General features: G+C 44.5%; 1 protein-coding gene across 1 annotated transcript; it reads left to right on the top strand.

The window, feature by feature from the left end:
* Positions 1-3: 3 nt before the first annotated feature.
* On the top strand, positions 4-21,077 carry LOC139307188 (receptor-type tyrosine-protein phosphatase S-like; the record flags this gene model as incomplete). The annotated part of the gene is made up of 28 exons (XM_070931050.1): positions 4-195; positions 1,456-1,657; positions 2,993-3,129; positions 3,377-3,521; positions 5,687-6,004; positions 6,136-6,329; positions 6,472-6,498; positions 6,757-6,874; positions 7,074-7,736; positions 8,503-8,597; positions 9,429-9,682; positions 9,917-10,004; positions 10,226-10,444; positions 11,321-11,478; positions 12,278-12,292; positions 12,506-12,618; positions 14,356-14,453; positions 14,730-14,853; positions 15,327-15,502; positions 15,691-15,810; positions 16,634-16,788; positions 17,474-17,759; positions 18,218-18,396; positions 18,756-18,882; positions 18,983-19,108; positions 19,903-20,057; positions 20,199-20,334; positions 21,009-21,077. Coding segments are annotated over 28 exons (4,689 nt in total), but the record flags the coding sequence as incomplete, so codon positions are not given.
* Positions 21,078-22,322: the final 1,245 nt, after the last annotated feature.

Raw genomic sequence — 22,322 nt, 5'->3', positions numbered from 1 at the left:
CTGTACCCCAACACAGAGTACGAAATCAGGGTGTCGGCCTTCAATAGCATCGGCCAGGGCCCTTCGTCTACGCGTGTGGAGGCCCGAACAGGAGAGCAGGCCCCGGCCAGCCCTCCCCGAAACGTCCAGGCCCACATTATTTCACAGAACACGGTGATGGTCCGCTGGGAGGAGCCGGAGGAACCCAACGGACAGGTGGGACGAGGACTGAAGCAGCTCTTTTTGATCTGTTATCAGTGGCAGAAAAACATACTTTTTACATCTTCTTTGATCAGCAAAACGTCTTAAATATGTCTGCAGCAAAATCACTGGTACTTCCATCTGTACAACATTCCAGTTCGTTCAGTGCGACAGCTCCCAGCTCCTACATCCAGACTTTCAGTTTTTGTCCCATTAGCCAAAACTAAAACATATAGAAACTCTTTCATACCCTCGGCCATCTCTCACCTTGTGAGGAAACAGGTAACATTCAGTTCCCAAATGTTTATATTTGTACTAATTCAACTGTAACATTCTAGTCTTTTAAAACTGAATGACTTTGTGCTACATTGTTAAAAAGTCGGATATATAAAAAGTACAAGACAGAGAGGTTGTATTCCCCACATGTGATCTTCACTTGATATAAACTGACAACATTCCAATATTGCACAAAGGCTAACACGAGGTTAATACGATAAAGCCTTAATGAAATTCACCATTGGGAGCTTTATTCCAGTGTGCAGGTTCATCTCGTTTGCAGGGATTGTGTCTTGACAGAGATTTCCCTCCTGTAACTCCCTCGCTACTTTCCCCACCCTCTAAAGAAAGGAGAGGTAATTGGGCTGTCCACTCTAAGTTAAGAGCACTCCCTCTCGAGGCCTATTTCCTTTTCTAGCCTACCTAACGGTGCAGTAGGTTCATAAAAGTGCAAGACTGAATTGAGTGCATATGGGGATTATAGATATTAAAGAGTAATAACACAAAAGGCGTTAGAGGTGGAGGGTGAGGGCAATGGCATGGCAGCAGGATTACATATACTCTGAACTGCCAATAAACAAATCCCACAGGAGCAGGTATAGTGATTATATCTTCAGCACTTCAACATGACGACATCTGCAGCTCGTATTAGAACTGGTTTTGTCATCTTTAGCATGAGATTTGTTGATCGAGGTCAACTGTACAACAGCCAGAGACGTCACCTTGTGACAGTTACCTCTAATAAACACTGAACTGACAAATCCAAACGACCATCTGGACTTAAGTTAAAAAGAAATCATAGATGATGACCTTTGCTGTGATAAGGTTGTGTTGAGGATGGTATTATGGATTACCACGGGTGCGGGACAGTGGAATTAGGTAGGAAGTCCATTTAATACAGCCCAGTCACTGATGACCTTAAAATCCGGTCCCAATCCAGAAAAGTGAACCGCGTTCTCTATCTAGCGGCATTTCTTAGTCTCTGCTCCTCTGTTGTAGGTGAAAGGTTACCGCGTGTACTACACCATGGACCCCTCCCGGCCGATGAACGAGTGGCAGATCCATAACGTCCAGGACAGCGTTATCACCACCATTCAGAACTTGGTGACCTCTGAGACCTACACCATCCAGGTCCTAGCCTTCACCTCTGTAGGGGACGGACCTTTCTCAGACCCGGTCCATGTTAAAGTCATGCCTGGAGGTCAGTGTGACTGTGAATGTGTGCATAAACACAATCATTGGCAGACGTTTGTGCAAGTGAATACATTTATCTTGCATGCCGGTGCATAGATAACAGCTAAGTAGTGGTCTTTATTTATTCATGTGCAGGAGAGAAGTGGCTGTTTGTCTGATGTGCACATGCAACCAAGCACAAATGAGTCATTATTTGTGTGTGTGCACATGAAAACAAACTGTTAAGGAGCTTATTCAAGTGACTTATGTAAAGTTTGGGAAGCAATCCACTGGGAGACACTTTGCTTGACCTGTATATATATATATATATGACTTTTTCAAAATGAATAAATTCCACCTGCTGGGACGGAAGTGTGGAGACTTATGAAAAGGAAACAGGGATTAACAGCGAAAAATGTCCCTCGTACCTCGGCGCCGCTCGAGTCACTGTGACAGCTGTCGCAGGTTTTATGTGATGGGAGGGACAAAGAGATGATTACTGTGATGGTATTACTGGTTTAAATTTCTGTGTAGCTTGAGCTGCTGCTCCACCGTTAGATGTCCCTAAAAAGTCGTCCATTTTCCAGCACATGAAAGGAATAAGAATATTTAGAAAATCAACAAATATGAAAGGGTTTGGGGGATTTATGGGGTAATGGGTGTGTTTAAGTCTTTTTTGATTCCACTATGACTTTAAAGCACCTGAAAAATTAGGTTAGGTTCAAATGGATTGTTTTCAAACCTTGATAGTGACATTAAGTGTTTCTGACTTAATAAGAAACAATTACAGCTAAAAATAACCATACATAGTAATAAATTAATTATATTTTAACACTCAAAAGCAAAACTTGGCTTCATCAGGACTGTGTGGGCGTGGTTTGATCATATTTGATTGACAGTGGCATTTTCCTGGCAACAAATTTCCCATTCTTATATAAATAATATTAATAATAATACTTGATAACTTGATTTATAGAGCACTTTTTCTCAACACAGTTACAAAGTACTTTACAGCAAAAACAACAAAGCAAAACAGAAATAAATGAAACAATTCACTAAAATAATGAGTTAACTAGGCAGAAGAAGAAGAATCCAACTAATGTAATACAAAAATCTTACAAGAAGGCCTTCCAGTGAAATGGAATTTTAAGAAGTGATTTAAAAGATGTATTATTGCTAAATTCTGATCGGTGCACAGAAATATTTTACATATGTGAACTTACCCGTACCACTTAGTAAAAAGCTGATAAGAAAATACGTTTTCAGGATCTTTAGCTACAAACAAATGCACCAGAATACTATGAATATATATATATATTTAGATAAGAGTCCTGACTGACTGTTTTGTCCTGTCCCCCTTCAGTCCCAGGCCAACCAGGGAAGTTTAAAGTCGGTAGAGTGACAGACACCAGCATTGAGCTGACCTGGGAACCTGCGTACACCAAGGAGGGCATTGTCAACTATGAGCTGCTCTACAAACCTGTCAAGTTTGGCAGTTTGGTAAGACCTCTTACTCTTTTTTTTATAAATCTGTCCGCTGAGAGTGGACTTCCTAACAAGACAGATGGATGAGAGGACAGATAAAAGGGGAAGTTTAAAAGATTAACCCCAGCGCCTGGCACCACTGTGTCTGCTGGTGACAGCCCTCATCTCGTTTTCTCTCCAACTCCCCTTTAATGTTGTCGTTTTCACTCCCCTCATTCCACCTCTCGTCCCGTCCTCTGCTCCCCTCTCTTCACTCTCGCAGGAGAAGCTGACCTTCGGGCCGAGGAACTCTTACACAGTGGAGGGCCTGAAAGCGAACACAGAGTACTCCTTCTCCCTGGCCGCCATCTCAACCAAAGGCATCGGAGCCTTCACCAACGAGCTGGTGCAGAGGACGTCACAAGCCAGTACGTCTCAATTTGACTGGGTTTGCGTACTGTACCTGCAGGCGCGCACACGCACACACACACTCACACACACACACAGATGCCACACATTTTAATTATGTCATGTTTGAGTCTTGTATACACATCTCATGCAAATATTATGTCCTCTACACACACACACAGGTTGTAGTACATTGTCCTCAGCTCCTGACCCGGTAAAACCTGGGAACCATCTTCACATCTCTCCATCAATCTCGTTTATCAACTCATCTGTCCAGACCCCCCCACCCCTCCCATCCATCCATCCATCCATCCACCCATGTTTGACTGTGCCTTTTCTTCCTCCTCTCAGCCTCTCGCTTTCTTACACAGCCAAAACATCGTGACAGATGGAGATGGAGCACCGATTAATGTTTCAGTCTTCCTTTTCTTCACCCTCCTTTCACTTTTTCCACTCTATCAGTGTCTCGTGTCTTTTGAAAGGGCGAAACTGTCTGCCACTTATTTGGCTAGCAGCCAGCAGTGAGGAGCATTAAAGGATGGTGGCTGGCCTGCTATGTTGACAGGTAAGTGCCGGCCAGTCTGTATTTTATCCAGGCTGAACTTGGATTCTCTCCCTTGTCTCCTTTTCTCTCTCTTCACTGATCACTGATCGCAGATAAGAGTTAAATAAGTTCCACTATTTCGCTCTGACATATCAAGTCATATCTCATATTTCAAGAAAAAAAAGAAAAGAAAATACAGAGATAACTGAGAAAAGGTTGCAAGGAAAAGAATTAATAAAGTAGTCGAGGTCAAGGAAAAGAGCCCCAAGTCCTGCTGTTCATGGTGCTGTATCACTTGAGTGGTAAGTGTTTGTCATTTCTCAGACACAAAGATTCAAACTTGTGTGTTCACAGTCAGATCGTTTTTACAGTACAAAATGTGCTAAACACTTTTAGTTGGTCTCCCTTTCAGTCTTCACCTCCGAAAAGAAAGAGAGACCCAAGGTGGTACACCGGAGGAGGTGGCAGAGGAGGGGCGGGGTGGGTTCAGGAAAGGGAAGGTGCCAGATAAGCAGACTATTTCATGCAGCAGAATTCATTTCCCAGGGAGGTTATGTGCGCTTTGTTATCGCCAAGCTTTGGTGCACATCTAGATTGTCCCCCGAGGCCAACAGAACAGTGGCTGTACGGCTGAGTGGATAGATACTTGAACCTGTCAGCTATGACTATTACACTCCCACACATACACACATGCTATACACTCCAGAGCTCACACACAAGCCTGCACGCCTCGGCCGTGCTCTCCTCTATATGTGTGTGTGTGTGTGCTCTTTAAGGGATATTATATAGGGTGAGTGATACCTACAGTTCAGAAATCTGTGGTGATGAAGGTGTGTGCTTTTTTTTGTTTTTCTGTACTCGTGTGTGTGTTACGGTAAATATCCCAGCCTACTTCTGATTCATTTCTTGTCTACAACTCATCATTCTAGCCCGACTTTCAATATCCGTCTGAGTGCCTTTCTCTCCCGGGCTCCCTGTTACCTTTTTTCTCTCTCTTTTTTTTTTTTTTTTTTAACCTGCCTCCTAAATCCTTTCGGCGCTGTGTGAGATCTGTTTTAGTTCTGTTTGTTTCTTCCCTCTGCGAAGCCCAAGACCTTCCCGTAGTAAGCAGTGGAAAGTCTCAGACCACTCTATTATCCCGAGGACTCAAGGATTATGCCACCATGGGGCCTGGTGTTGTGAAATGTGTATATTTGGCTGTGCTCCTGCGTACTGAGCTGTGCATCGCTGCTTTAGAAAGAAGGACTTTATCTGTTTTTCATTCATAAATCTGGATCCTTTTGTGCCACTAGCCACATCCAAAGGATAAAATATAATTATTGGGTATCAGATGCACATTCTCCTCGGGTATAATTAGGTTGTCCACTCAGGGTCGATACTCTCGTCTCTGGTTTATTTCATTAGGCTCTAAGCCTAACATTATGCTTTTACATTATGTGGTCGCTGGAGTCATCGCTGGAGTCATGTTTGTCCTGGTGTTATCTCTTTCAGTTCACTTCACCTTAGTTTCTTATTGTTTCCTTTTTCGTCCTTATCTCCCGTCGTTTTGCTGTTATTTTCCCCCTCTCTTGCTTCTTCAACCCCTCTTGGGTCTCTCCTAAACTCTTTGCCAATTGCCCTCCTTGCCCCTTGTCCAATCAGAGCCCTCAGCTGCACCCGAGGGTGTGTCCTGCGAGAGTGCCAGCTCCACCTCGCTGAGAGTAAGTTGGAGGCCGCCTCCAATGGAGGGCCAGAATGGCGAGTTGGCAGGTTATGAGCTGAGATACCAGAGAGTTTCTGGGGCAGGAGGCGGAGGTCAGGGCCAGGAGGTGAAGGGGCTTCCTATCCCGGCCCAGCAGGGGCAGGCAGTGTTAGAGGGGCTGGAGAAATGGAGCTGGTACAACATCACCATGGCAGCCTTCACTGCAGAGGGGACTGGACCCAACAGCCCGACTGTGCTTTGCAGAACTGATGAGGACGGTAAGAGTGAGAGACGTGGATCAGACCGACACAGTATTGATTGTTAAGTTGATTATTTACTGGCTGGACTGTTGGTCACTTAATTAATTCTGCATTTGTGTGTGTGTGTGTGTGTGTGTGTGTGTGCTTAGTCCCTGGCGCAGCCCCCCGCCAGGTGGACGTCCAGCCGCTCAACTCCTCAGCACTTCGAGTCACATGGCGGTCGGTGTTGCCACGGTTACGGCAAGGCCAGATCCGTGGCTACCAGGTGCATTTCAGCCCCACAGAGAGCGCTGAATCACGAAACCTTCCCCGCATCAAAGACCTCTTATTGGACGAGTCCCAGGTGACATCATAGCTGAATATTTTAATGATTAAATGATGTTCATTTATTTTATCATTAAACATCCTCCCTCTCTCCCCTCGTCCTTTGACTCACTCCCATCTGTCTCGGCTGCCTGCGGGGTGTGTCTCGTCTGCGGGATAAGATGGAGGAGGATGACTCGACTCAGTATGTGAGTGCAGACTACCCATCCTCTTCTCATTATAAATGAGCTCACTATTAATACATACAGCACAATGCATCCAATACGTTACACAGAGACAGTTATGAAATCCTCATTAAGTCTGACCAGAGATTTGATTAGCCTCTGATATGTAACTTTTTGATAATTCCTCACTGATGCAAAGAAAGGGAATGAAGAGATCTGTGTATTGTGTCGTATTGAAAGGAATGAGTTAGCAGTATTTGATGGTGCTGTTTTCCCCTACAGGAGCTGATTTTGGGAGGTCTGAAAGCAGAGACTTTGTACTCTGTCACAGTGGCAGCGTACACCACCAAAGGGGACGGAGCGCACAGCAAAGCCAAGCTGTTGCAGACCCTGGGGATTGGTAAGCATATGCCAAGTATACAGTTCAGTGCACTGGATTTAGTAACATACTCAAGAATTGATCTTACAGTAAGCTGCACCAGGAGCCTGCAGTAAATAAACAGCCGAATCAATTCTAATTCCTGTATAAGATTTACATGATGTATGTTTTTAGATATATATTACCATTGATTTTCTGCTGCCTACGCTGTCGTTTGCAGTGCCCGGCCCCCCCTCCCTTTGGGTGCGTCCAGGATCGGGTCCATCAGTAGTGGTGCGGTGGGCTCCTCCGCTGGAGTGCTCTGAGTCAGGCTCTGATAGCCGGGGGGCTCCAGTGGAAATCCAGGGCTACCGCCTCCAGTTTGGCCTAAAGAATACCTCTTTAGACACCACAGTGAATTTCACAAGTCGGGAGAAAAACTTCACTGTCAGAAACCTCTCCCCAGGCTCCTCCTACATCTTTGTGCTCTCCGCGAAGAGCCGAGCAGGCTACGGAGATATAGTGCAGCAGGAAATAACAGTTCCCATGTTCCCACCCTTGGGATACCCCAAAATATCTGACTTCGTTAATGCCACTTGCTGCTCCCTCCACTTCTCCTGGCTGCCCCCTGCCCCGGAAGAGTGCAATGGTGTCATCACAGAGTACACCATAGCTTACAAAGAGGCTGCCGGCCCCAAACCCTCTGCAGACCCTGGCCCTTCAGCCTTACCAGCCCCCTCTGCTCCCCCGTGGCTGATCATGCTACCAGCGAGTGAGTCCAGCTACACCATCCTGGGCCTCAATCACAGCACGGCCTACGAGGTGCAGCTCAGAGCCCGCAACAAGGCGGGGCCAGGCCCCTTCAGCCCACCTCTGGTGAGCCGAACCCTGGCCTTTGAAACAGGTAGGGCTTGGCCTCAGGCCTCAGGAACCCCCTTCATCTCCTAAGCACTGGTTCAGCTTCACATGTCCGCTCCCCTTAATGTGGATTTCACTCCAAACCACTAAACAAAGTCTGGGCCAGTTCTTTCAGGTCAGCCTTTCACCTGTGCACCTCAGAGAGGCTGAGAACTGCAAAGTCCAGGGGAACATGACTACTCCCCCCAATCTCCTCCACTCACTCACTTATACCTTCATCACCTACCCTTCACCACCAGTGGAAGCAGGCTGAATGTTAAACGGATGCTTGCTTCAAGAGCACTGCTTATCACAAACCCTCAGGTAAAAGTCAATACAGGGCTTGGATATACAGTATCTAATACAGAAGGTAAGTGCTCAGTCTGAATACAAGGGAAAACCCGGCGCCTGGTGCTGTATCTGCGGGTAAGATTTTTTTATCTGATAGACCTCCACTTCCACCTTTTCCAAAGCCTTTGCTGACATGCTGAATTCTAAGTCATACAAACACAACCTTACACTCTGAGAATGTGGCATGTCACATTCCTGCAGCCAGTCTGACTGTTATTTCTACTGATTACTCTTGCCATCCACTCTCCTCGTCACCTGCCCGTCCTCCTAACCATCATGTATTCTTCCCTCAGTAACAGATCTGACTGACGTGTCTTCCATTTTTACAGGTTTGCAGTGGGAAAGCAAAGGGAGACGCTGATTAGAATAAAACATTTCATCACAAGTGACTGTTTTTTTTTTTTTGTTTGCTTCCTTCCCAGATGTGCCGAGAAATTTTTCAGTCAATCTGGCCACTAAGACCAGTGTTCTTCTGACCTGGGAGTTTCCAGAGAGCAGCAACCCCTATCGCTTTACTGTATGTCCATGGACTGGTTCATGTACATGTGTGGTGATGTGTGCCTTGTCTGTCATTTCTTGAGATAATGTATAACATAATACAACATAACGTGCTTTTGATTATAATACTTCACATTATCATACATTTCTGTGTTTTTAGTAACTTGAATTATACTCCCAACTGTGGAAGTGTTAACCTTTCAGCCGTAGAAAAGTTACTTGAAAATGAACATTTACTATATATAACAAATTCCACCAACCGGCACCTCTACAGCTCACTAAATAACACCATATATCTTATTTGTTTAATCCATCCAAAAAAAAGTAAGTGTAAAAATGTAAATTCACCGTCTTGCTGGAAATAGGTACATAACAACCACGTAAAACAACTAATTGAGATTAGTGAGCTTTAGAGGCACTGGTGGGCAGATTTTCTTACCTTTGGCCAGAGCCAGGCTAGCTGTTTCCTCCTTAATGCTAAGCTGAGTTAGCCGGCTGCTGGTGGTAGCTTCATATTTACCGTACAGACATGTGAGTGGTATCAAGCTTCTCATCTAAATCTCGGCATGAAAATGAAAGCATATTTACCAAAAGGTTGAACTTTTTCTTTCAAATATGATGTAAATTGGGGCAGGGTGGTTGTCCAATAAACCCTTGAAAACTGCATTTCCAAATTAAGTTCCAGGGTCTAATGAATGAATTAGTTTTCAGTTTTAATTTAGGTAGACTGTCTTCAAAAGGGGGCCAGGTGTTAACGCATTAAAGTACAATAGGATATCATCAGCATACAATATATAAATAAGCCTCTTTGCCTTTTACCTAACTTCACTAACGCTCTCCCTTCCTCCAGGTGGAGTATAACCGACAGAAGATGGAGGTGGACGCTCGCCTGAGAAAGGCAGTTATCCCAAACCTTCAGGCTGACACCAACTACGACTTTAAGATCACCGCTCCGGAGGGCAACATGGGAGGCCTTCGCCACCGCATCTCCGCAAAGACCTCCCCGCCAATCACCATCCGCCGCCCTGAAATTGACCACACCCGTGACACTGAGACCACGGTCACCATAATCCTGCCGTCGCTGGAGACTCGCACTCCTGTCAAGTAAGATTGAAAGATGGAGTTTTAGATGTTTTTGAAATAGTTGTCATGGCTTTCAGGTCAGATGATTACAGTCTCTGAAGGTGTGAGGCATGATGATAACGCTGACTGACAAGATGTTACACGCATTCTTTAGTGCAACACGTTGGCAAGGAAACATGAAAATAGTTTGAGGCATGTTTGCAATTGTATCGGTACAACTGGTGTTATGTTGTGTGTCCTCCTCTGCTCCCACAGGAATGTTTATGTTGTTGTGGTTCCGCTGAGGAGAGCCCGCGGCGTCATCAGACACCTCAAGAGCCCAGATGAAATGGACCTAGAGGAGGTGAGAACCACAACAATGACAGCAACACTGATGTCTGTGCCTGGAAGGAGGAAAAGACCTATAAACACACACTCACACACAATCCCATCACTGAGAACTCCTGGCAACGCTTGCCCTTTATAATTGAATATCAGTGTTTAAACATTAGTCATAGATATTGGAACGTCTAATTTATTCTCGTCTCTGTCTCCCCTCTCTCTGTTCCTCTCTTTTTCTCTCAGCTGTTAAAAGACATCAGTCAAAGGCAGAGGGATTCTCGGCAGCAGAAGCAGGTGGACCTGCGGCGGGCTTACATCACAGCCCGTTTCACACCTGCCACCCTACCGGCCTTCTTCACCCTGGGGGACCAGCTGGACTACGGAGGCTTTGAGAACCGAGCTCTGGACCCGGGGCAGGAGTACGTCTTCTTCATCCTGGCTGAGCTCAACTCCACAACCGGGGTACAAAAGCCTTTTCTCTCTCCCTGTTTATAACCACTCCCTCCTTCCCCGCTGCCTGTGTTTCTCTCCTGCAGGCTGTCACTATACATTGTAATCAATATGGCCCTGCTGCTAAAACAATAAAATGCACGTCAGTCAAAGTGTTGTAAGCAAAAGGCAATAACCTTCACGACTTCCATCCCTGCTAATAAAGAGTGAGTGTACCTGCTGTGGCAGTAGGAGAGATATTGCCTTGTGCACTGCTGGTATATATACATATATATATATATATATGTATATATATGCATTTGAATTGGAATAGACGTAAATATACTTGAATTACGATACATTTTATTTTTTATTAGATGCTTTTTATTAGGAACATTTTTAGCCCACTGCACTTCAAAAGTCCTTCAGATGTAATAAAAAGGTGCTTTATTCACTTAATTGCAATTGTAAAAACACACATAATGTCAGTATGCTTGGGTACGTTCTTTACATGTTGTTAAAATGCTAAGACGGATCACATATAATCTCATACACACATGTACATGTAAAAACAGTCACGTGCCCCTTCAATCTAATGCAATCCAGTGCAACAGCTCTGCAATGAATGCTACCTTAGAAGATGACATCGTGTTGAGACTTAAGAGCAGTGCGTTTGACTCTTATTAGTTATTTTCAGGACCATAGTGTGTTGAATGTTTGTATTTAATTGCCTTTCAATGTCATGTGTTCATGTTATTTTGTCCACTGAGATGAAACAAATTACCAAGAAATAAAATGATGATGTCATTATGTCATAGTGCTAAAGCTGCTATGATTTAGTCAGCTATCTCTAGAATGGACAAGCGAACGACGGTTTTCCTGACTGTGTTCCTGTATATCTGTTTACAGAAAATGTATGTGGCCAGCCCCTACACAGACCCCGTGATTGCCCCAGATTCAGACCCGCAGCCCCTCGATGCAGGTGATGGTCTGATCTGGGTGGTTGGACCTGTCCTGGCTGTGGTCTTCATCATCTGCATCGTCATCGCTATCCTTCTTTACAAAAAGTGAGTGGGGACAGATAAACACAAAATGCTGAACATCAAAACCAGCTTTGTTTATGACTCTTTATGAAAGGATAAGGATAGCATTATTCTATATATACATATATGCATATATACATATATACATATATATATTTGTTGGGGACTATTTTCAGCCACATATTAATTTACATTTGGTGTTCTAGTGAGTATTTATGGCACCAGGATGGTGTATGTGGGATTGACTCAAAGTGAAATACAGTGTCCATGTTCAAGGGACATCTCAGTGATTGCAACAGTGTGACTCACTGATGTGTTTTTAATAGTTTTGGACAACAATGGAGCTCTATGGACGGAGGAATAAGCCACATCAGCCTTTGGCTACACAGAAAATACGTGTACAGTACTGTAGGATTAGTTTTAGTCTTTTGGGATTTGTTGAGAATAAGAAACATATTGAATATTTCCAGCCTTATCCTTTAAAGATACATTACGTCTCTGTCTATCACGCTCTGTGCTTACATTCTGCCGGCAGCTCCCACTGATATTTCTCGTACCGAGATTGTTTAATGTTCGTACATCGTCCCGCAAATGCTCAACTTTCAGATTGATATTCATCAAATTTGTTCCTATTTAGAAGTTTGTTCTCCCCTCAGACAGCTATGAAACAGTCTGAACCTGCCGTAGGCCTGTTATATCTGCTGCAAGCCATCAAGCTTTTGAATACTAATGCATAATATTGATTTTCCTCTCTAACAATCTGTCTGTTTCCTTCCTTTTCTTCCCCTAATTATTCCCTCGCTTGCTCTTGTTTCACTGGAAGCAGCAAACCTGACAGGTAAGATTAAACCAATGTCATGCTCTTTGTTCGTTTTAACCTGCAGCAATTACATGATAGCGGATGCTGTGCAGAGAACTTCAATTTCATGAAACACCATATTTGTTAAAGCACTATTTACTCAAATCAAGAATCCATGCTAATGACGTGTCACAGTCTGTTTTTTTGTTTGCCTGTGCTAATTGCTCTTTTGACTCGCTGGTGTTTGAGCAGCAAGCGCAAAGACTCTGAACCCGGCACCAAGAGCCTGTTGAGCAATGCGGAGATGATGGCCCATCACCCAACAGACCCCGTGGAGATGAGACGCATAAACTTCCAGACTCCCGGTACGAAACATGCACCCACACACACAGGCACCCAAACACACACACTTCGTATTTGCCTAATAAAGTGTACTTCCGATTGCTCATCACTCCATCATGAAATATTCATGCGACTAATTTTAACTGTGGTGCGATTATGCAGATTGTGAAAGCACTACTCTGCATCACAACCAACATGTACCTGGCAGCTTCCAGTCGTTCCTTAGATCAAAATGGCCGCTGCCCAGGTAGTGCAACCAGTGCTTAGTCATGGCTGAGTCAGAACGGTGTGACAAAATCTGATCATCTCCGCTCGCCCACGCTCCACATGCCAGGCTGCAGATAGCACATGAGAACAGACAGCCTCATCACTCTCGAATGTCTCTGTCGGGATGAACGGTCAAAATGTTATATCAAAAGGTGAGCTGGGGGTTAACTGTGATCATTTGTAAAGGAATTGACTCTGTACTCGCCAGCATAACCGACTAAAACCCCACTGTGAAGTAACTACATGGATTTTGCTGCTTCCCACCCCCTACTGAGTGAGATCTAACAACACTTAGCGTTGGTCGTGGCAGCAGGCCGATGATGCTTCGCTTTCACTTCTTTCATTAAATTAACAGCATCCAAAAAACACACGGCCTGGAGGAATTTAATCACTGCTTTCGCTGTGTTTTCACAGTTGCAGTTTATAGAAGCCTCGCTGGGTCCTCGTGGAAAAAGGTGGTAAGATGTGTCACCAGGGAGAAAGGTTTAGTCTTTACCTGCCAGGACTTATAAAGGCAGATGATTCTGTATTTTATTAAATCTGTAGATGAAGGTCTGAAGTCTTTTCTCTTTGTTCATGTTCCTGAGAAGCAAAGCAAAACCCGCAGAATAAAGCACTTCAGATCTTCTCTTCTATCACAAGAATTTTTTTTTTGCTCTCATGTGGCTGCAACCTTGAAGCTCCCACCTCACCCACTTCTTCTCCCCCGAGATTTGCACTTTTGAGATGCTCGGCAAAAGACGAAAATTTGTTTCCAACAGAAAAACAGCTGATGCCATCTGAGGTCATTTTGGTTGTGACAGGAGCATTTTGTCGTGATTACCTGTGGGTGCTGCAGCGCCGGGCTGAGGGAATAAATAACCATTGGTATGAGCCTGTTTTTCATAGCTGTAGCAGCAGAAAGGCTTAAATGCTCTCCATAATGCATCGACATGCACAACAATTCAAGAAACATTGAGAATACTTTCTGACTTTGGCATTCAATGGATCATGTTTATTGTGTACAGAGTACATAGTGTTACTTTGATTTATTGTTGCAGCTATTTGCCTTTTGAATGGACAATGGATCATTATAGCTTCGCTTTTCTTGCGTCAGCTGTGAAAAGAAATGACTGTAGGAGGCATAGGATGCTTCCTGTGTGTGTGTGTGTGTGTGTGTGTGTGTGTGTGTGTGTGTGTGTGTGTGTGTGCGCACAGTCCTCCTAATTAGTGTTCTGTCTGTGTTTGTTTTCTCTGAGTCGTTGCTCCTCTGATCACAGAGAGAGCAATTTATCAAAGAAAAACAATTTACAAACAAACAAGACTCGCCTCACTTTGTCCTCGCACATGGATCAAAATTGATTTTCTGCCTCAGCGTGTTCCTTAATGATATGTGATGTTCCCTGATTGTATAATTATCTTCACATCTTTGCATATGAGTGATGCTGACCCGCGGTGATGTAGGTCATTCAGCTGAAGTCTGCGTTGCCTCTGACCCCCTTGTTGTCACGCAGGAATGATGAGCCATCCTCCCATCCCCATCAGCGAGCTGGCTGAGCACATAGAGCTGCTGAAAGCCAACGACAACCTGAGGCTCTCCCAGGAGTACGAGGTGAGAACTGCATTATTATTCCATATGAATAAATAGATAACATCTTCATTGTTTAGAGATGTTAAGCCTGCTAAGCCTTTGCTTCATAAAGCAAATCTTATTTAACATTTGTGTCTCTGTGTGCAGACTATATGTTCATGATTTATTCAGCACTGCAATTTATTGCTGTAACTTATCTGCATTATGGAGCACTCGCTTTCCATTATCCTCAAATGCGCTGCTAAATATGCCACCACACACACTGTTAATGTGCTCGTATTTGCTGCTTCTTCCCAGTCCATCGACCCTAGCCAGCAGTTCACCTGGGAGCACTCAAACCTGGAGGTCAACAAGCCCAAGAACCGCTACGCTAACGTCATAGCGTACGACCACACCAGAGTCATCCTGGCTCCCATAGAAGGTGAGGCTGAGCTGGAAAAGAGCAGCAAGTTAAGGAAGATGTTTAGAGATTCGTGTGGGAGAGTCTGAGCGTGTTTGTGTTCAGGGGGGTTGAACACAAAGAGGGGGAGGAGGAGGAGGAGAGGGTGAGCTGCATGATGGATGAAATCTGAAATTGCAAACAGTGCTCAAGACTGGCTGTGTGCAGTGGCACGAGACTGACAAACAGCGCGAGTGCATTCAAGTGCAGCCAGCAGTCCCCCAGAACAAGAAGGGGGAGAATGGATTTGATCGGGAGCTCATGAATTTACACCGACAGAGTCTTGTTTGTTTGTTGTCGTCCGCTAGTCATCCAGCAGCTGTCTGTTGGAAGCCGCGGCTGCCAGAAACAAACAGTTCGTTAGGCCGTTTGATGTCATACACGCAGGTTAATTTATTATGTCGCTTATGCAGATTGCAGTTTAGCGAGAGCCTCACAAGTGTCTCGTTTTGCAGGTATCCTGGGGAGCGACTACATCAATGCCAACTACATTGATGGCTACAGGAAGCAGAATGCCTACATCGCCACCCAGGGCCCGCTGGCGGAGACGTTCGGGGACTTCTGGAGGATGGTGTGGGAGCAGCGGGCCGCCTCTGTCGTCATGATGACGCGCCTGGAGGAGAAGTCACGGGTGGGAAACCAGTCCTTCACACACTGATCCACAACTTTCATCACCTAGAGTACTGTTACACACAAATATATCTCTTAGTTTACCTGCAATTTATAGTTCTAGAGGCTGTTTTGTTAACAAATCTGATGAAACTGAAGAGGAAAGGTGCTTTAGTTCACAGTGATGATGCTTTTACTTTATCCGTGTAGATAAAGTGTGACCAGTACTGGCCAAGTCGTGGCACAGAGACGTACGGGATGATCCAGGTCACCCTGCTGGACACGATGGAGCTGGCCACTTTCTGTGTTCGCACCCTTTCCCTGCATAAGGTAAATTATTTCTCTCTTCGAGCCTCCTTTTTCCTTCTGTATCCACGCCTTGACTCACACTCTGCCCTTTCCTCTATTAATTACTGTCACATCCAGCAGAAACAGAGTTTACAGTTTACAGGAGCAACTGGAGTAGTCATGAATTTCCGCTGTCACTGAACCTGAGTAGTGCATGTGGACACGCGGAGGAGAATGGATTAGTCTGGGCTTCATGGAGCGTTCAAACCAGGCCAGCCTCCCAGTGTCAGGCGCTGAGATTTTGATCACTGTTGGAAGCAGAGCACTTTCTTTTAGCACAGGGCTAATCTACGACCGTCAGACTAGCGTGTCTCCGTGGCCTACTTACAAACACGGAAACTAGGCCAACTGTAGCTTCCAAGTGTAGCACCAAATTTTTGTTGATGTGTTGTGAAACTTCAAGTTAGGAGGCCCATCATACAGTAGAGAGTAACGCACATGAAATATTCAGCAGTGCTAGTATTATTCCTGCCTTTTGTGTAGATTGTGTACAATGTAGGGATATTTGGGGAAGATGATTCCTTTTAATGTATACAGTATGTATAGGAAATGCTGTTTTTTGCACGAATCAATTTAAAATGTTCTTGGTCATTCTGTATGAAGGAAGTTAGTCGTGGCCTGCGTGATTGGCAGTAATTAGGATGGAGTCATGATCAGTGGAGATAAATCTGAGAAACTACACTCAGACAAATTGGCAAATGTGTCACTTCCCTTTATCTGCTTAATAGGTTTTGTGTTGTAACATTCAATAATGCAAAGGGATGAACGCATTTACAAACAATAATCTCTTGTCTTGTCATATCAGAGTGGCAGCAGTGAACGGCGAGAGGTGCGTCAGTTCCAGTTTACAGCCTGGCCAGATCACGGTGTGCCAGAGTATCCCACCCCCTTCCTCAATTTCCTCCGCAGGGTCAAAGCCTGCAACCCTCCTGACGCCGGACCCATCATCGCTCACTGCAGGTAGAGTACATACACCTCAGTTTATCTTGAAGGGATAGTTCGACTTTTTGGGAAATGCACTTATATGCTTTCCAGTAGAGACTTGCATGAGAAGATCGATTCCACTCTTAGCTGCTTTTTTAAATATGAAGCGACTGGGAGGTGACAGTTAGCTTAGCATAAAGATTGGGAACAGGGTGAAACAGCTAGCCTGGCTCTGTCCAAAGGGAATAAAATACAGCTTGCAGCATCTCATTTGTTTGATCCGTACAAAAAACAATATGTGTACCAAGTGTGAAGACATAAAGTTGTGGTTTCACAGGGGTTATGGGGGGGCTGTTTCTTGGTCGGGTGCAGTAACTTCCTGGAGTCTCCGCTGGTTGCCAGGAAACCTCCCAGTGACAACAAGACTCAATGAAGTCTCCACAACCAGCCAAGAAATAGTCCAGCATGTAGGCCCTGGATAAACATGAGGTGTTGTTTTAACATTACAGTTTTTGTACGGATTAAACAAACGTGATAAAATAATTAATTTTTGGCTCTTTCGTTTCCAGTCTTTATGCTAAGCTACGCTAACTGGCCGCTGGCTGTAGCTTCATATTTGGCAAACACGGGAGCGGTATCAATCTAGGCAAGAAAGCAAATTTCCAAAAATGTTGCACCATTGCTTTAAATGAAAAGTCAAAAATAAAATCCTCCCTTTCAGTGCTGGTGTTGGTCGCACCGGCTGTTTTATCGTCATCGACGCCATGCTGGAGCGCATTCGACACGAGCGCACCGTGGACATCTACGGTCATGTGACCCTGATGCGCTCACAGAGGAACTACATGGTGCAGACTGAGGACCAATACAGCTTCATCCACGAGGCGCTGCTGGAGGCAGTGGCCTGCGGCAACACTGAGGTGGCCGCCAGGAGTCTGTACTCTTACATGCAGAAGCTGTCCAAGGTGGAGACTGGGGAGCACGTCACCGGCATGGAGTTGGAGTTCAAGGTAGGGGAAAGTGTTTGAATTAGATGGTACAGGAATAGAAAAGTGGTACCAAAATTTCTTGGTTTGGTGGCTCCATAAAATGAAGCCACGTCTACCTACCCCTCGTTAGTCGTTTGAGTTGTGATCAGATTGATTTCCCCTTCTATAATATTTACTGGCCTGAAGATGTAAACCTACCCAGAAAGAAAAAAGTAAAAAAATTAAAGAAAAGTCTAAATGATTAATAGTATTTTGTTTAACAGAAAAATACTTTACTTTACTATCTTGTTCCAATCATCTCACAACCCCGCAGATTTATTCTGCAACCCCCCAAGTTGGTAACCACCAGAGTATACAGTAGCCTTGTACATTAGCTAACCAGGCAAGTAATCCTGAGTAATCCTACAGTCTTGCATGAAAAATCAAGGTTTGCTTGATAATATCCTAAAAAAAACATCACACTTTCTCTCTCCATCCAGCGACTGGCTAATACCAAAGCCCACACGTCCCGGTTTGTTACAGCCAACCTGCCTTGCAACAAATTCAAGAACCGACTGGTCAACATCATGCCCTATGAAACCACCCGCGTCTGTCTCCAGCCAATCAGAGGCCTGGAGGGCTCTGACTACATCAACGCCAGTTACATCGACGGATACAGGTATGTTTTCTTCCCGAAAACACTAATATGACCTGACCCCCTCGTCCTCTTATGATGGCTTGATGAGTGAATAGATTGGATAGGTTTTCAGCACAGTGCTCTCACCTGCCACGTCCTGTCAGATCTGTCCTTACTGTATACATGTTCCCGCTATCTGTCTCGCTGCATGACGAAGGGGGCGGACGCTGAAGCGCTTCTGATGATTCAGGCATCCAGAGTGGTTGTACACACATGTTTTGACTGTTCCTCTTCTTGCCTGAAGCATGACCCCCTTTTCAGTCTGATGCTTGACAGAGGACGAAACAGGGAAAAAGAAGGGAGGGGGTGGCTTCATAATGCGTGTGTTTGTGTGTGTGTAGGCAGCAGAGAGGCTACATTGCCACCCAGGGTCCACTGGCTGAGACTACGGAGGATTTCTGGAGGATGCTGTGGGAACACAACTCCACTATAGTGGTCATGCTCACTAAACTGAGAGAAATGGGACGGGTAGGGACAAATTTAACTATACATGCGCACACAAATAACAGCACATTTCAGCCTTGTACACAATGTCATCATACTTTTTATTCCCGTTCTGCTTTCTCAGGAGAAGTGTCACCAGTACTGGCCCGCTGAGCGCTCCGCCAGGTACCAATACTTCGTGGTGGACCCCATGGCTGAGTACAACATGCCTCAGTACATCCTCCGGGAGTTCAAAGTTACTGATGCCAGGGTGGGTTCATGGTGTCTGTGTGTTTTAAAGACATGCTCTCATGTTGTATGTTGTATCCAAACAGCACACTCCTTGACTTTTCTGCTCTATTCCCAATCCATCAGTGCTGTAAGAAGGCAGCGGTGCAAAGCATGTCCTATCGACCTGTAGTGTGTGTGTGTGTGTGTGTGTGTGTGTGTGTGTGTTGGTGTGTGTTTCGTATGAGAATGTATGTAACACAACAGGTTAGCATTATCGACAAGCCGCCCTAAATTACTCATTCAACCATACTGTCTCCAGATTACCTCGACAGCATATGTGTGTGTGTGTGTGTGTGTGTGTGTGTGTGTGTGCTCGTCTGCTCGTGCACATATGTGCCAGTTATAGATAACTCCAGTTGAGCCTGTCCTGCACTGACGCCACATTGACAGATGCTCTATTGATCTCCATTAAAGGGGAGTCAGAGAGGCTGAGCAGAAGAGAAAAGATGTAATTGCCTACTGAGTGGCTGACAATAGCAGACACACTGACGTTACAGCTTGAAGTTAACCACAGCCACTGATCCAGGGTCAGATAACAGTAATCATTAGAGGGGGAAAAAAGGATATTGCCTGGCAGCGTCTCCCTCCTCAGTCAATACAGCAAGAAGAAGCTCTTTAAATAGTCTTTTTGAAATCACATAAACAATAACTCCACATTTCAAGGATAAACATGGGTATGTGTTGAAAAGACATCAGATACGCTGTCGGATCAACTTGAAAGTTTTCAATTAATCTTTTTGTGACATTGTTCTTATCATTGTCTCGCTCCCTCAGGATGGCCAGTCACGGACGGTGCGTCAGTTCCAGTTCACTGATTGGCCAGAGCAAGGTGTGCCCAAATCTGGGGAGGGCTTCATCGATTTCATTGGCCAAGTGCACAAAACCAAGGAGCAGTTTGGCCAGGACGGACCAATCAGCGTTCACTGCAGGTAAGCAGTAGGATTTCGTCTTAGCATTCCACAATGAAACGATTCATTGTTCATTAAAAGTATGTTTAATTACATAATGAGCCCAGTAGGTTGGTCAGAATGCAGCACATTGTGAACAAATGTTTTCCTTGATGGCTGCAGTGCTGGCGTGGGGCGGACAGGTGTCTTCATCACTCTGAGTATTGTCCTGGAGAGGATGCGTTACGAAGGGGCGGTGGACATCTTTCAGACTGTCAAAATGCTGCGCACACAGAGACCAGCCATGGTGCAGACTGAGGTAAACACTGAACAGCATGTGGGACTTCCTGATTCATTAAGCAGGGCAGAGACACAAGCAAGGAAAGCACTGATACAGCACATTATTGGCACTGGTTAAAGCAATATGTTTATCAATCCAGGATTTACTTACTGTTTAGATTTGGATATCTATTATTACTATTTGATTTCCTGAAGGAAGTCGTATCTATAGGAGCTCAACCTGTGTTACACTCTGATGACTTATTTTAATAATGATGATGCCACTTAAGTAAACATAACCTTTCTTACAAACACGCATAATATTATCAGTCAATTGATGACAAAATGTGAAATATTGGCACGTATTGGCTTCAATAAACCATATCCCTAATATGCATTGAGACTCACCTAAGAAACTTCCAAAACATGTAGCTTTAGTTGATGATACTTAGATATATATATATATATATATATATATATATATATATATATATATATATATATATATATATATATACATCAGTAAATAGGAAACATTTTACAGTGTGATTCAAGTCTGCTAAGATGAAGATAGGTGTGACACTCAGCATTCCCAACATACAGAAAAGTCTGATTAGTTAAAATGAGAGTGGATAGGTGTCAGCTGGACCCATAAATCCATGCCTGTTAATAGCAAGGCTACATTTTTGTCTGTATCCCCTCTCTCTCACCCAGGATGAGTACCAGTTCTGCTACCAGGCTGCCCTCGAGTACCTGGGTAGCTTTGACCACTATGCAACGTAAGTGAAGAGACGAGCATCCATCCATCTTTCTGCTTCGAGGTCCACAAACAAACCAACAAGTGAGAAACAAGAGAAAGACGGCCTGAGATAACGTGAACATTGAACCTTTTTTTTCCCGGGAACAAGACTCAAAGACGAATTCAACACCAACAAGGACAAAAAGCAACAAGAAAAACAGCAACAAGAAATCTATGTCCAACAGCAGCCACACTCATCAAGAGTTTCTCCTGAGGAGCTGGTGGGTGTGGAGGCTGTCCATGTGTAATCCATATACTTACCTCAGTGTTCCAGTGTGAAGGACGTATAATACATGTGTTTTGTGGTCAGCTATCTCCAATATGAACCCGTGAAATACAAATGGCTTCTGAACAGGAATTATGATACTATATGTGTATAAAAAAAAACAAAAAGAACAAAAAAAACAAAAAAACACAAAGAGCCTGGATATTTGCTGCACCCTAAATGGGCTTTTTATCCTCAACTTTGTATCTATTGGTTTGGTGTACTAAGGGGTTACAAAGTGCAACGGTGAACATTTCTGTGTCCGTGAGTCTATTTCAAAGGTGGCTGCTGCTACCACAGGTACTTCTGATTATAGTTTTAAAGCAGACGATTAGGTTATGCCTCGGCAGAAGCCTCCAGTGCGGACTCACCACCCTGAGGACTGTTGGAGAAGCATGTGGATGTTCAATTACCCGACGCACAGTGCCAAGAGAAACCATGCAGCGTGAACTGTGGCCTACAAGGAGAGACAGCTCCCTCTTTTATCCAGCGTAACGTAAAGTCAGACTAGAGACTAACACGCTGGCCACGGATCAGTTCACACTCCCAAATCGTGTCCTCACTGAGTAACAGCTTTCCTCAGAACAGTGATTAGAGCCCATCATATCCTCAACTGGGCTGAGATTTGTAGTCCAGTGCATTCTTCATTCAACAAAGCTTGCTTGCTGTTTGCTGTAGTCCTTGTTCATCCTCCAGCTCGGCTCCTCTTGATGTCAGCCCCATTGTGTCAGTTCAGCTGTGGCTTATTGAAAGAGATGCTAATGAAAGATTTGAGCTTTTCTTTCTTGAAATTTAAAAACAGTTCGCAGCCCATTTCTGCAGACCTGATTTCTGTGTGTTTTTACTGTACGTTCTTTGCCTTATGCTGACATATTTCTTGTGTTTCAACCATGCTGCTTAATGTTCACGCGTTGTGTGCTAAACTTTTATTGTCATACAGTATCTTAAACTGAGGATGAAAGTT

This window comes from Enoplosus armatus, unplaced genomic scaffold (assembly GCF_043641665.1).
Source record: "Enoplosus armatus isolate fEnoArm2 unplaced genomic scaffold, fEnoArm2.hap1 Scaffold_100, whole genome shotgun sequence".
Lineage (NCBI taxonomy): Eukaryota > Metazoa > Chordata > Actinopteri > Centrarchiformes > Enoplosidae > Enoplosus > Enoplosus armatus.
Note: the sequence above shows the minus strand (reverse complement) of the source record. Positions and strands in the feature narration are given on the sequence as shown.